At 41.4% G+C, this 16381-nt stretch overlaps 1 protein-coding gene across 4 annotated transcripts in view; it reads left to right on the forward strand.

Moving 5' to 3' along the window:
• PEX1 (peroxisomal biogenesis factor 1) overlaps positions 1-16381 on the forward strand; it is a 122999-nt gene that overhangs the window by 51879 nt on the left and 54739 nt on the right. For all 4 annotated transcript variants that reach the window (XM_089692125.1, XM_089692126.1, XM_089692127.1 and 1 more), the window contains exons 6-11: positions 22-141; positions 2600-2723; positions 5495-5598; positions 12278-12366; positions 15596-15728; positions 16229-16325. In XM_089692125.1, coding sequence (XP_089548251.1) covers positions 22-141; positions 2600-2723; positions 5495-5598; positions 12278-12366; positions 15596-15728; positions 16229-16325 — 667 coding nt within the window. The remainder of the gene's footprint in view (positions 1-21; positions 142-2599; positions 2724-5494; positions 5599-12277; positions 12367-15595; positions 15729-16228; positions 16326-16381) is intronic.

Raw genomic sequence — 16381 nt, forward strand, 5'->3', positions numbered from 1 at the left:
TGATTACTTCCATTTTTTTAGGTTCCAGAGAGAATTAGAAAGTATTTGAACATTAATACATCATCAGCTGTGAGAATACAGTCACTGGAGTCACAGCCCAAGGTCCCATCATCGCTTGCCCTGCAACCAAAGCAACCTCTGGTGAGTAAGACATGTCATATCTGTACAGGCCGCATCAGATGGAAACATCTACAATGACTACATACTGTACATACATACTGTATGATCACCATTTGATTTGTACATACTCAGCTCAATAACCATCTTATGGTGCACAGACTAAGATAAACAATTATAAAGTTCCGTCAAAAATTTCTTTACCCTGCTGCACATTTTACTTTTTACCTTGCTCTATTGCGGGATACCCATTGAAATCAATGGGACCCATACCAGATTTTGACATCTGTTAAATCCGTAATCACTGTAATTGTTGGAGGAATTTCCTCATACTCAAATTTCAGAATTGAAAATTGCTGAGAAAATGACAACTTTATATGCAGGCTTTCATGCTTGGGGAGGCCTTTAGGTCTGTATGGCATTGGTAGTCAACTTTCTTGATATGGGGGGGCCTCGAGTGTGGCCCCCAACATCACCATCACCAACATCACTAAAAGGCTGCACTTTTATGCATTTTATTGCAGTGACTATTGATTATCAGAGATGGCAGATGCATGACATGATGTAGTCAAAGCCTATGGGCATGATACAAAAGATGGTCAGAGACTGTGGACCTAAAAAAGGAGATGGTCAGAGATTTTGGACATGATACAGGAGATAGGCAAAGACTGAGAACAATACAGCAGATGATCAGAGATTGCAGCCATGATACAAGAATTTGTCAGAGGCGGTAGGCATCCTGTAGGAGACTGTCAGAGACTGTGAAAATGCTATAGAAGCAGTTGGGGACTATGGACACGCTTCAGGAGACAGTCATAGACTGGAAACAAATTGCAGGAGACTGCTAAAATTCACTAAAATAAGAGAGAAATAGGTAAACACAGATTAGTGTCTGAAGGGACCATGAGGACCACACAAAAGTGCCAAAGGGCTGCAGGTGGGGCTTCTTCAGGCCGTAGTTTTTCTTCAATACAGAGGAAATTGGCAGCTTGGGCAGTGGGAGGCGTAAGTATTATCTTCATACGAATCAATTTAAATTTATATTCTTCACTATTCAGTTCAGTTTTGGGCACCAATTCACAGAAAGAACATTGGGGAACTAGAGAAAGTACAGAGAAGGGCAACCAAACTGATAAGAGGCATGGAGGAGCTCAGCTATGAGGAAAGATTAGAGGAACTGAATTTATTCTCTCTTGAGAAGAGGAGATTAAGGGGGGATATGATCTCCATGTATAATACATAAGGGGGGGATATGATCACCATGTATAATACATAAGGGGGGATATGATCTCCATGTATAATACATAAGGGGGGATATGATCACCATGTATAATATAAGGGGGGATATGATCTCCATGTATAATACATAAGGGGGGGATATGATCTCCATGTATAATACATAATTGGGGATATGATCTCCATGTATAATACATAATTGGGGATATGATCTCCATGTATAATACATAAGGGGGGATATGATCTCCATGTATAATACATAAGGGGGGATATGATCTCCATGTATAATACATAAGGGGGGATATTATCTCCATGTATAATACATAAGGGGGGATATGATCTCCATGTATAATACATAAGGGGGGGATATGACCTCCATGTATAATACATAAGGGGGGATATGATCTCCATGTATAATACATAAGGGGGGGATATGATCACCATGTATAATACATAAGGGGGATATGATCTCCATGTATAATACATAAGGGGGATATGATCTCCATGTATAATACATAAGGGGGGATATGATCTCCATGTATAATACATAAGGGGGGATATGATCTCCATGTATAATACATCAGTGGTTCATATAGTGAACTCGGTGTAGAGTTATTCACCCTGAGGTCATCACAGAGGACAAGGGAGCACTCTACATCTGGAAGAAAAGAAATTTAATCTCCAAACATGGAAAGGTTTCTTCACAGTAAGAGCTGTGAAATTGTGGAATAGACTCCCTCAAGAGTTGGTTTTGACCAGCTCAGTGGATTGCTTTAAAAAAGGCCTGGATTCTTTCTTAGATACACAGAATATAACTGGATACTAACATTTATAGGTAAAGTTGATACAGGGAATATCCGATTGCCTCTTGGGGATCAGGAAGGAATTTTTCCCCTGCAGGAGCAAATTGGATCATGCTTTGCTGGGTTTCTTTGCCTTTCTCTGGATCAACTGTGGGTGTAGGATTATAACTTTTTTTTTTTTTTCTTTTAATGGTTGAACTGGATAGACTTTTGTCTTTTTTCAGCCAGACTAACTATGTAACTATGCTATTGTAAATTTTTTAATTGTTATTTTCCCACAGATGTACTTAGATATAATATATTTTACATTTCAATGATCTGTAATCTCCTACAGTCTTGTTACTGATTACCCCCAAAAAGTTAAATCAAATAAAACAATTTTGGTGTTGGAGTGTGTACTGCATTCTGCATGGATGACAACCATTCTTTTCTTGTTTTTAAAGGAAAAAACCATAACAACAGAAATGATAAAATCTGCATTGAAATCATGGCTTCAGTCAGCTAGTTCCCCATCATTGCCTTGGATATCGGGAAGAACAGGCAATGTACAGCTCTCCATTAATGAAGGCAGGTGTCAACAATGAATTGTGTTTGTACAGTGGGGATCGAAAGTTTGGGCACCCCAGCTAAAAATTTGTGTTAATGTGCATAAAGAAGCCAAGGAAAGATGGAAAAATCTCCAAAAGGCATCAAATTACAGATTAGACATTCTTATAATATGTCAACAAAAGTTAGATTTTATTTCCATCATTTACACTTTCAAAATAACAGAAAACAAAAAAATGGCGTCTGCAAAAGTTTGGGCACCCTGCAGAATTTATAGCATGCACTGCCCCCTTTGCCAAGCTGAGACCTGCCAGTGTCATGGATTGTTCTCAATCATCATCTGGGAAGACCAGGTGATGTCAATCTCAAAGGTTTTAAATGCCCAGACTCATCTGACCTTGCCCCAACAATGAGCACCATGGGTTCTTCTAAGCAGTTGTCTAGAAAACTGAAACTGAAAATAGTTGATGCTCACAAAGCTGGAGAAGGCTATAAGAAGATAGCAAAGCGTTTTCAGATGTCAATATCCTCTGTTTGGAATGTAATTAAGAAATGGAAGTCATCAGGAACAGTGGAAGTTAAAGCAAGATCTGGAAGACCAAGAAAAATATCAGAGAGAACAGCTCGCAGGATTGTAAGAAAAACAATTCAAAACCCACGTTTGACTGCACGATCCCTCCAGAAAGATCTGGCAGACACTGGAGTTGTGGTACACTATTCCACTATAAAGAGATACTTGTACAAATATGGTCTTCATGGAAGAGTCATCAGAAGAAAACCTCTTCTACGTCCTCACCACAAAAATCATCGTTTGAACTTTGCAAATGAACATATAGACAAGCCTGATGCATTTTGGAAACAAGTTCTGTGGACCGATGAGGTTAAAATTTAACTTTTTGGCCGGAATGAGCAAAGGTACGTTTGGAGAAGAAGGGGCACAGAATTTAATGAAAAGAACCTCTGTCCAACTGTTAAGCATGGGGTTGGATCAATCATGCTTTGGGGTTGTGTTGCAGCCAGTGGCACAGGGAACATCTCACGAGTAGAAGGAAAAATGGATTCAATAAAATTTCAGCAAATTTTGGATGGTAACTTGATGCCATCTGTGAAAAAGCTGAAGTTAAAGAGAGGATGGCTTCTACAAATGGATAATGATCCTAAACACACCTCGAAATCCACGGGGGATTACATCAAGAGGCGTAAACTGAAGGTTTTGCCATGGCCTTCACAATCTCCTGACCTCAACATAATTGAAAATCTATGGATAGACCTTAAAAGAGCAGTGCGTGACAGACAGCCCAGAAATCTCAAAGAACTGGAAGACTTTTGTAAGGAAGAATGGGCAAAGATACCTCAAACAAAAATTGAAAGACTCTTGGCTGGCTACAAAAAGCGTTTACAAGCTGTGATACTTGCCAAAGGGGGCAGTACAAGATATTAACTCTGCAGGGTGCCCAAACTTTTGCAGACGCCATTTTTTTGTTTTCTGTTATTTTGAAAGTGTAAATGATGGAAATAAAATCTAACTTTTGTTGACGTATTATAAGAATGTCTAATCTGTAATTTGATGCCTTTTGGAGATTTTTCCATCTTTCCTTGGCTTCTTTATGCACATTAATACAAATTTTTAGCTGGGGTGCCCAAACTTTCGATCCCCACTGTATGTGTGCCTAAGGCAGACCATAGAGGAGTTGAAAACCGAACTTTCTGTCGATCGAAAAATTAAAATGGGGATTCGATTTTGCCATCATTTGTTTCATTTTTCGAAACAAATTCCAGCATGTTAGATCAGGCGCTTTTGATTGCGACACAAATATCGGCACAGCTGACACACTGATGATGCAAAAAACAAACAACCAAGAATTTTGGCTTGCTTTTCAACTCGTCTATGGCCTACTTAAATCAGGTCATAGGTGATACAATTATCTTTCATTCCACCACAGGTGCAGGGCTCAGTCTTCACAGGATTGAGACTGAGCTCTGCAGTCACTTTAGCAGCAGGCGTTTTCTTATTCCGGGTCACAATCCTGCGCAATGTCCTTTTGTCTCTTTCGGTCAGTTGACCATATCGACCGCGCTTATGCTTATCAGACGACGTTTTTGCAGAAACTGTATATGCCGTCATAACCTTTAATATTGTACCTTGTCACATGGCAAATAAATTGGCAACTTCAGTCACAGAGGCACCATCTAAGCCGCACCAACAGTCTGCCCTCTTTGAAGCTCTGTAAGCTCTGACATGACTCCATATTACTAGAAACACACACAGTAAATGATGAAAGTGAGGCTGTTAGCTAGGTGTCTCATCACACAGCGGAAGCAAAAGAATGTTACATCACATCCACTTACAACGCGATACATGTTGCCACTTTCACACCTGCAAATCATGTAGTGCTTCCATTTTTTTTCTAAGCCCTGGTATAGAACAGTTATTTCTTAGAGCAGAGTTTCAGTTAGAGTGTATATGTGTCTTCACTGGGGAGATTTCCCCTCACTTCTTGACCTGAACAAATGGGGTCACCACAGGAAATGAGGGGAAATTTCTTTACCTGGGAGAAAGACAGTCATAAAAATGTTCTTTTATTAGAGCAGCAAAGCATTAGAACATCTGCCAGGTTCTTTGCAGTCTGAGCCCTCCAGCAGGAGACTTCTATCATTGTCACTGATATCACAAAATCTCCCCAGCAGGGACACACACAGCAGTAATAAACTGCTGGAACAATTTATAGAAGATATTGTTTTATACAGAATATGATGGATTTAACCATGGTTTGTTTTTGTGCCCTGCCCAGGTGTGGTGGAGTTTTCATACAGTCTGGATGATTCTATTGAGGAAGCAAGCCAGGATGAAGTCTACATCTTGTACCCATCCCAGCTACAGAAAACTAAAATTCATGTAAATATCCAGTAAGATCCTTTTACTGCACAGCTTAGGTCAGCAAGGCCCTGTGTCAGAGGCTTTAGGTTTTCGGTGACAGGCAAATGTAGACTGCATTTGACATCCGTTTGAAAAACTTTTGAGATCCTTCAGAATTCAGTGACAGGTGCATATGACCTGAATGTGCTGTTTTTGTATTACCAAAGGCTGATCCTTATGCTGATTTTCAGGAATAGGTGCTACAACCCAGAAAGAAAGCCTTATGTTCCTGTTGCACATAGGATGATTATCTCGTTTTTGATAACTTCTTAGTTATAGGTGTGTTTCCTGTTACCTTACTACTAGATACTACTGCAGGACATTTCTGGAAATGAAATATTCTTGGCTTTAGATATCTAAGAACACAAAATACAGTGTGATTTATAAAGGATGATGTAAAAATAAAGCTGATTTATTCATAATGGAGTGGACCTAACACAACTATATTACCATGAAAAGACATACCTCGTTTTGACCCGCTGGTACCTAGTCCCGGCTAGAATTGTGAAATATACCCCTGATTACCCCTCAGTTTGTTTCAGGTGCTGCGCAGACCTGGGTACTTTTTTTCATATTTGGTGGGATTGCTCCATCGTCCGTGCATTTTGGGTGGAGGTTTTTAAAATATTATCTACACTCAGTGCCGTAACCCTCTATCCTGATCCATTAATCGCGCTTCGTAACCTGCAACCACCTGGCATCGCTAAGGCGCATTTCAAACTTATTCTACAAGTCGCCACCGCAGCCAAGCAGGTTATCGCTAAATCATGGAAATCTCCCTCGTTGAGTATGACTGCAGTTTCGAATAGGGTCACTCAGGCAATGATTCACGCAAAAATAGAAGCCACTATCCTAGATTTCATCCCTAAGTTCAAGAAGATTTGGAGTCCCTGGGTAGAGCATTTCCTCCCATCCAATTTTGATGACTCCCTTCTCAATCCGTAATCTGCATCTCTGCATCTTTTGTTTGACGGTACCATTTTTTAACCATACTGCGGGTTTCCCCCTTCTCCCCCTACTGTGCAGCCGTATGCCCCTTCCCATCCTTTCGCCCCCCCCCCCCATTTTGTTAGGCCTTAACTGCCATTTGATAGTCCTCTTTATTAGTGATGCCTGACCTTGTATTATTGGGTTTCTTACTGTGCAATTAATGTACACCTTCAATGACCCATACTTTTGCTTATTATTTTGTACTGTTCCATGTTAAAAAATAAAATTTTTGAACAAGAAAAGACATACCTCTGAACTACAAATGTTTGATGTGAGCCCCACTGGTGACATGACAGATGTCGATACGGTGTTCCAGGTCTGTCCATTCTTGTGCCAGCATTTCCTCCGATGTTTACTCCACTGCTTTTGTGATGCGTTATCTCATTGTTCAGGCCCTGTGGCATGGGGAGGGGACATGCACGAAGTCCTTTCTGTACCCCCACAAAAATAAGTCACAAGGTGTTATGTCTGCCAATCACAGAGGACAGAGCGACCTTGGTGAAACATTCTTTCCTGCATGGCCGATTTAGTGTTCTTGTAGTGTATCGTTCGGGTATTGGCAAACATCCACCTGGAAATGAGGAAAGACTAGGTTGGGCAGATCTTCCTCCATCTGTGGACCTGAACAACCTGAGACGATGCATCACAGAAGCAGTGGAGTCAATATCCGAGGACATGCTGGTACAAGTCTGGATAAAACTGAAGTACAATCTTGACATCTGTCATGTCTCCATATTCGCCACCCCCCTCTGCCATTCCCTCCACTGGCTTCTGATTGCTCAACGCATAAAATTCAAATTACTAACACTGATGTACAAAGCTGTTCATAACACTGCCCCAAACTACATCACCGATCTGATATCCATATACCACCCAAAACATACTCTCCGCTCCTCACAAGACCTCCTACTCTCTAGTTCCCTGGTCTCCTCCTCCCATGCCCATTTCCAGGACTTCTCCAGAGCTTCCCCACATCCTCTGGAACTCACTACCCCAATCCATCAGACTGTCACCTACCCTCCTCACCTTTAGGCACACCCTGAAGACCCACCTCTTCAGGGAAGCCTACCCCGCCCTCAGCTAATTGCCGACCTCCTCCACTCTTCCTACCACTCCATCCCCAACAGCTATTTCCTCCTGTACCACTATCCCCTTCCTCCTAGATTGTAAGCTCCAAGGAGCAGGGCCCTCGAACCCCTCGTGTATCGCATTGTATTACTGTACTGTCTCGTGTACTGTCTCCCATTATAATGTACAGCACTGAGCAAACTGTTGGCGCTATATAAATACTGTATAATAATAATAATGTCACAGACGGGGCTCACATCGAACATTTGTAGTGCAGAGGTAAAACTTTGATAGTTAATGTGTCTTCCCATGTTAATACAATTGGGTTAGGTTCATTTTATTATGAATAAACATGCTTTAATTTTGTACCGTCCTTTTTGAATCACACTGTACAGCTGTCTGGTGACATCACAGGTCCTTCTTCAACACTGGCAGCAGTGAGTGGTCCTTATTCCTGGACAGCACAACAGCCACACTTCATTACTTGAGCGTCTCTCTGTCCAAGAGTAAAGCTGGCCATACAATGTTCGAATTTCAGCCAGTTCCTGATGAATCTATCAAAATATGCTTCGTGGTTAGTCCCTCCTGTCCAGCATCACTCAAATGAAAAATCAAAAGTCTAGGGAAGAATTCTGTCAGCTGAACAGCAGCTGCATCAAATCAGATGCCGCTACTATTTTGGTAGTCTTGACAGTCACTGGTGCCAGCAATCAGAAATACAATAGCCACAGTGGAAGAGAATTGCGTATCTTTGCTGTATAATGTGGATGAAGGAACACATTAGACTTTTTCGTTTAGCCCGCAGCCTGAACAAAAAAAATCTAATAGTTTATGATCAGCTTAAAGAGATGATTAACCACTTCCCATCCGACCCATGTACATAAACAGCCCGCACATTAACTGCGTGCTCCCTGGGAGCGTACGGCACCGCGATCTGGTGCCCGCTGTATGGAACCTCTGTGTGAGGTTCCGATTCATGTGATCACTGATTGGCCAATCAGTGATCACATGAATAGTAGTAAAGAAGATGTCACTTCTGACATCATTGTTTACTACTTGTGAAATCTCTGAATGGTCACAGAGGTCACATGGTGGTACAAGGCTATTCACAACAGCTTTGCACCATGTGACAAGCTGTGACTAATCACAGCTCTCACAGTATTTCTCAATGGCTGCAAGAATGCAACCAGAGAAAAGGAGAAATGATTGCTTTTACAGCCTTTATGGGTGTAAAAGCAATCAGTGTAAAAAGAGAAAAACAAATCTTCATCACTTCCCACAAGTAGTACAGTGTCACTGTGGTGACACTGTACTACTAGGGTGACAGTATGTTTAAAAAAAAAACATAAATAATAATATAAAAAAATAAAATAAAAATGTAAAAAAAGTTTTAAAAATCATAATTTTTGGTTATAAACTAATTTGGGTTAATTTTATTTACTAAAAAGATAACTGAATACATTTTGGCCAAGATTTATGAAAAAAGATTATTTATTTTCAAAATGTTTGGACTTTTTCATTTATATAGCAAAAAAAATAAAAATCCCAGTGGTGAATAAATACTACCAAAATAAAGTTTTATCTGTCTCAAAGAAATAAAAAATTCATATGGGTACAGTGTGGCATAACCACGCAATTGTCATTCAAAGTGTGATAGCGCTGAAAATTGACCTGGACAGAAAGGGGGTGAAAGTGTCTGGACTTGAAGTGGTTAAGGACTGTGAACCAAGGCCAGCATGATGTTGCATCTACAGTGGGCATGTCCACAATGGCCTGGGTTTGGTGATGGTGGGTGTTATTCATTTCAGGAGATGAGTAGTGCTGGATCACAGTTTTGTGAATCTTCATGGTCAGCACTGAAGAGGAGGGGAGTAAATCTCTTCAGCCAGGCCCACAGACAGCAATAAAAAACATTTCTTTTTAGTAGACTGCAGAAGTGTTGGAACTTCTGTCTGGTTCGAAAGAATGTGAATGATTCAAACCACTCTTCTGAAAATGTTTCCCCTCACTTGCAGTCCTATAAGAGGAAATCAACCATCATCAGATCAGGATGTGTAGGGAAATCTCTCTTTGAAAACTGGTCAAAACTGGAATTGCCTGGTAATCATTAATTTCGTAGGCGAAAATATTTTCGTTGACTAAAACTAAAACAATTCCGATGACTTAAATTCCAATTAAACTAAAATGGCATTTCAGGCTATGACTAAAACAAAATCGAAATTCGATGTAAAAATTAACACTGATTATATATCACAACTGCTAAATCTGTGTCTGTGTAGTTTGTTCAAACCTTAATATCATGAACAATAACATCTTAATTAGATTTTTACTCCAGGAGTAGATAATGAGTTTGGAAATTCTAGAAAACTGCTTAACTAAATAATGAATTGCAATTAAAAAAAACCCATTCGATTTTTAGTCGACTAAAATGTACTGAAGATTTTAGTCGACTAAACTAGGAGTAAAACTAAAACAATTCAGATACCGTATTTTCCGGCATATAAGGCGACTGGGTGTATAAGACGACCCCCTAATTTTCCAGTTAAAACATAGGTTTTGGGCTATACTCGCCATATAAGACTACCCCCCTTCCGAGGCAACACCATTTTAAAACATCAGTATTTTTAATTGAAATGGTTATGACTTACCGGTACTTAAAATCCTTCAAAATCCTCATGTTCATCCTCTGACATCATAAGTTCATGAATGGCATCATGTGATACATTTGTAAGACAGTCATCATATGGATCAAATTCCAACTCAGATGGTTACCGCTGGATGTGCGGTAATACGGTAGCTTCGGCTACATACAGTATACAGTATATATACAGCCCGCTGGATGTGCAGTAATGTACATACAGTATACCGCGCTGAGCCAAGCTGGCTCAAAACAAATGTCCCTATGAGAGATTAATCTGTCAGCCCGCTGGATGTGCGGTATATACAGTATACTGAGCCAAGCTCGCTCAAAACGTACCGGTACGTCCCTACTGTAATTAGCCCGCTGGATGTGTGTATGTACAGTAGCTGAGGCTACATACAGTATACGCTGGGCCAATCACGGCGAGCGATGTATTCTACTAATGAATACAAAGCCTGCTTGGATTGGCTGAGGTTGTGACATCATCAGCCCACCTCTCTGACTCAGCCAATCCGAGCAGGCTTTGTATTCATTAGTAGAATACATCACTCGCCGTGATTGGCCCAGTGTGTACTGTATGTAGCCGCAGCTCCCGACCATCACGCATCCAGCGGGCTGATTACAGTAGGGACGTACCGGTACGTTTTGAAACCACTTGGCTCAGCGCAGTATACTGTATATACCGCACATCCAGCGGGCTGACAGATTAATCTGTCATAGGGACATTTATTTTGAGCCAGCTTGGATCAGCACGGTATACTGTATGTACATTACCACACATCCAGCCAGCTTGACCCAAACAAACTCAAGGTTCACATTTTATACCCCGCGTATAAGATGATCCCCAATTTTTGGGGTATATTTTTAAGTATAAAAAGTAGTCTTATATGCCAGAAATTACTGTAACTAAAATGGCATTTTAGTCAAATGACTGTGACTAAAACTATTCAAAATGTGAAGTCAAAATTAACACTGCTTTTATTCTGGGGAAGATTTCCTTTCTCCCTCATATTGAGGGACAGGAAATAGATGATATCTTCCCAGCAGGGTCCCATACAGCTGTGACAACGCCTGATAGAAGCTCTTATCATCTTTATCCAAAACAACAACAAAAAAAGTTTTGATGGAGTTCTATGTTAACAGTACCAAAAACATACATTTTTAATTTTAACTGGGACTGAGGAAGAAATTAAAATGTTCTTGAAATACAAGCATATACTGTATACATGGATGAATTGTAGTCAGCTGTAGTAAACTGTGTTTATTGTCACTGGTTTACCAATATCACCTTCACCAGTGGTCTACAAACTACGACCCTGGGGCCGGATGTGGGCCTTTGCTTACTTTTATTCGGCCCTAGGGCACTATTTCTCCCACTGATATGAGACACTATTCTGACAACTGACAACAATAATGGGGAACCATTGCTCCAACTGACACCAATAACAATTCTTCCCAATGAGGGGGCACTATTCCTCCCACTGATATGAGACACTATTCTGACAACTGACACCAACAATGGGGAACCATTGCTCCAACTGACACCAATAACGATTCCTCCCAATGATACCAACGAGGGGGCACTATTCCTCCCACTGATATGAGACACTATTCTGACAACTGACACCAACAATGGGGAACCATTGCTCCAACTGACACCAATAACGATTCCTCTCAATGATACCAACAAGGGGGCACTATTCCTCCCCCAATACCAAATGAGACAATGTTTACTCCCACTGATGCCAGAAAAATTTCCTCTCCTGCTGGCCACAGTCTGTCCCCCTAAAGTCTAAAGGACAATAAACTGACACTTTGTTTACAAAGTTTGGAGACGCCTGACCTACACCAAGTAAAACAAATAAATGGACCACACGGTTACATGTTTTTTCTTAATTATATTATTTAGTATCTTGAGTGTTTCTTCTATTATTCTGAGGTCTTCTTGAATTTCTCTAGGTTGACATGGAGTCTAAGCAATCTGAGGACCCTCCCAAAACTTTACAAGTTGACCAAAACCTTCCACATTTGAAGATGAGTAACCTAGGGTATGCATAACAAGTATCTGAAATATGTTTCCCATCAGCACATACCATTATATTTACAAATCTCAGTTTGTTTAAGGGTTCAGTCCACCCCTGAATTAAATCCCCTCTAGGGGCCATTGTGACGGTTTCCCACTCTTTCTGTTGTAGTTTGTATTTATTGTATATTATGGAGAATGTAATAGAAGGAGCTGGAAAATGCAAAGTTGGGCGGGAACCCCAAAAAACTCACAGAAGGAAAGGAACAGAGTCAGGGATTATGGCAGAGGGATCTTGGTGTAAGAATCCAGGGTTTATCTATTTATTTCAGGTACTTATATAGCACCGTCAGTCTATGTAGTGCTTTACATATATATATTGTACATTCACATCAGTCCCTAACCCTCAAGGGGTGTACAATCTAAGGTCCCTAACTCACATTCATACATACACATACTAGGGCCAATCTAGACAGGAGCCAGTTAACCTACCAACATGTCTTTGGAGTGTGGGAGGAAACCGGAGTACCCGGAGAAAACCCACACAGGCACAGGGAGAACATGCAAACTCCAGGCAGGTGGTGCCGTGATTGGGATTCGAACCAACAACCGTAGTACTGCCAGGCAGAAGTGCTAACCATTCAGGGGTTGACTGAGATCATCAGCTTTTCCATTTTCTCAACGTCAATTTCTGTTAAAAAATTGTCTTGTGTTAACCCAACCTTTCTCTACTAGAAATTGCTAGGGGTGCCTTGAGCAATGTCTGCCTCTCAAATAACTAACCGCTGACACCAATGATCTTTTTAGCTATCTGTAAGAGGATTAGTCTTACTGACCACAAATGTAAGCAGCATTCTTCCCATTGATCATCACACCAAAGTATTGTGAGCTGTATATAAAGCAGTCATTAGTAAGGGTTCCCCGAAAGCAGAAAGTTCTTTCAAGGGTTCCTCCATGTTAAAAAGGTTGAGAAAGGTAGCATTACCCTGTCTAGCTAGTTGTATTACAGGCAGTGGTCTGGGGGAAGGATATGGGAAAACAGGCTCTGTCCATCCAATAACCTACTCCATGGTCCGTATATGTATTCATGGTGGATACATGGTTCTGCTGCATTTAGTGGCCACAGACATTCCCTTAATCCAGAGGCGTAACTAGGACTATCAGGTCCTCAGTGCAAGAAACCATGAAGGGCCCCCCTGACGCAGGGGGCTTCCCTCAGAGCAGAACGCCAGGGCCGGCTTGTAAGTGTGACCTTTGCTACCCAGGTAGTTCCGCCACTGATGTCAGTAGTTTTTTATTTTTGTTATTTTATTTTTTATTATTTATTCTTCCATTTAATTATTTATTTATTTTACAATATTATTTTTTATTATTTTCTACAATTTTTTAGGGGCCTCGTTTAAGCACTTTGGTGAGGTATCAGGGGTCTAAACAGACCTCTGATGTTCCACTTTTTGAGATAGAGAAAAGAGAATGAGGACACAGCCCACAATCTCCGTCTCTGCAACCTCAGCTGCACAGAATGAATAGACAGTTATAGCTCTGGACACATCTTCCTGTTCATTCTCAAACTGAAGCATAGTAAACACAGTTTACTATGCTTCAGTAATGAATGGAAAGAGTCAGTGATTTTACCATATACTGACTCTGTCTAGTCAGACAAGTAAGTAAATTACATATTTACTGGCCCTTCGCCACTCTCCATCCTGACACATCCCCTGCAGCAGCCAGCTGACAAGGGATGAGCGGGTGGAGAGGAAAAAGGGGGCCCAGGCTCAACAGTAAGAAGCTGGATAGGAGGGGTGGTGGGGCAGCATATATTGGAACCAAATCCCTCTATTTTCCTACTGCAGCCACCTGCAGGGGGGAAAGGAGAAGTGGATATTTAGAGGCTGCAGGAGGAAAATAGAGGGGATCGGTTACTCTACATGCTACCCCTCCTATCCAAGTGTACAGGGAAGCCACTTGGGCCCCCTGGAACATGGGGCCGGGTTGCAGTTGTGACCCCTGTAGATATGCCCCGGCCTTGATCCCTACATGGGCTGTCTATACAGGAGACTGTTAATGATTTCAACTACAAATCCTTGAAACTCAGGGTGACAAATACATTTCATGCATAGGGCATAAGAAATATAAAAATATTTAGTTGGTTTCAAGCTGCAATCCCCAGGACTGTCATCTTCATTCTAAGAAACCGGCACTGACTGGCACTGATAGGCGGCACTGACTGGCACTGTTAGGTGGCACTGACTGGCACTGGTAGGCAGCACTGATAGGCAGCACTGACGGGCACTGATGCACACTGATAGGCGGCACTGACTGGCACTGATAGGCGGCACTGACTGGCACTGATAGGCGGCACTGACTGGCACTGATAGGCGGCACTGATTGGCAGCACTGATAGGTGGCACTGACTGGCATTGACAGGTGGCAACAACTGGCACTGATGGGTGACACTGAAAGGCAGCTCAGATGGGCACTGATATGTGGCATTGATGTGCACTGGTAGGCACTGATATGTGGCATTGATGTGGCACTGATGAGCACTGACAGCTGGCACTGGTGGACACTGACAGGTGGCACTGCTGGGGCTACACAGATCATCAGGGCACACTGATCATCAGTGCCCTGATGATCAGTGTACATGTCCCCTCTGAGGGATGCTGATTACCGGCTCTCCTCTCTTCACGAGCTGTCAGCGTGACGAGAGACATGCCAATAACCGGCATTTCCCTAGTTACATGCGATCAGCTGTGATTGGACACAGCTGATCACATGACTGAGCCGCCATCGTTGGCTCTTTCCATTGATAAGTGATCCGCTGTGTCCGAAGGACACAGTGCCCTGCCGAGCGCTGCGCGCTCCCGGAGCCACGCATGCGCGGTTAGAATGGGAGGACGTCATATGACATCCTCCCAGAATGAGAGAACCACCTTGTGCCCGTCATTGTACTATATGGCGGGCGGGAGGCGGTTAAACTTTCTCCTCCCAGGCAGTAAACCAAGTTTCAACATGTGAACAGAAACAAAAGCAAACATCCCATAGTGTAAAACCATAAAAAAACTTTAATGATGGGGAAAAATTATAAATTGTAAGCTCTAAGGAGCAGGGCCCTCTGATCCCTCCTGTATTAATTTGTATTGTAATTGTACTGTCTGCCCTTATGTTGTAAAGTGCTATGTTAGCTGTTGGATCTACATAAATCCTGTATAATAATGTAAATGCAGGAGATAATACATGTGTTTATATTCCAGAGGTGTTGATGACTTGCTCATATCCTGCTATGATCATATTGTTCATTGTTTAATGGGGCGTCCATTGTCTAGACAACTAGCATCCACAGCTTCAGGGCTCCGGAGCGGAGCCATCCTCCTTTCTGGACCAAAGGTATCCATGCATTTACATTTTCTTTCTAAAATCTGTTTTCTAGAACATCTGTCTGGCTAAAATGGAACTGAATTGTGAAGCCTGTGTCTAAAAAATAAGGCAGACAGAAGGCAGAGAATTAGTCACCACCATGCCTTGTTGTGCACCATATCTCCGTGGAGGTGGCCATCTTGGTAGAGATAGGGCTTTGCTTCCTCACACCAAAGTCTCCAACAAGGAAAACAGAGATAAGCACAAAAGTAGCACTTTCTGAAAGTTTGTTTTTTTTGTAAAAAAAAAGATTTCATATACAGTAAGTAATGGAAAAAATATAAAAATAAATTATAGTTTATAGATTCAATTTCATAAAGGTTTATTAAATTTTTCAGCAGAATACAAAGAAATGTGTAACAAAGGATTATAAGTTTATAGATTTAACCTAAAAAATAAAAATGAATGGCAACTATTATAGTGTCTCTTGAAAAAGATCTCACAGATCAACGGACATATATTTTTCTTAGGGCTGTGGAAAGTCCACCATAGCAAGGGCATTGTGTAAAGAAGTGTCCGAAAGTCTGGAAGCTCACGTGGAAGAAATAGACTGCAAGTTATTAAAAGGTACAATATCTTTCTGTATTCTTCGGCCTCATGCACACAGGGCATTTTTACAGCCA

The sequence above is a fragment of the Staurois parvus genome, unplaced genomic scaffold (assembly GCF_062004578.1).
Source record: "Staurois parvus isolate SC_StPar_1 unplaced genomic scaffold, SC_StPar_1.0 ptg000576l, whole genome shotgun sequence".
In the NCBI taxonomy this organism is placed as follows: Eukaryota; Metazoa; Chordata; class Amphibia; order Anura; family Ranidae; genus Staurois; species Staurois parvus.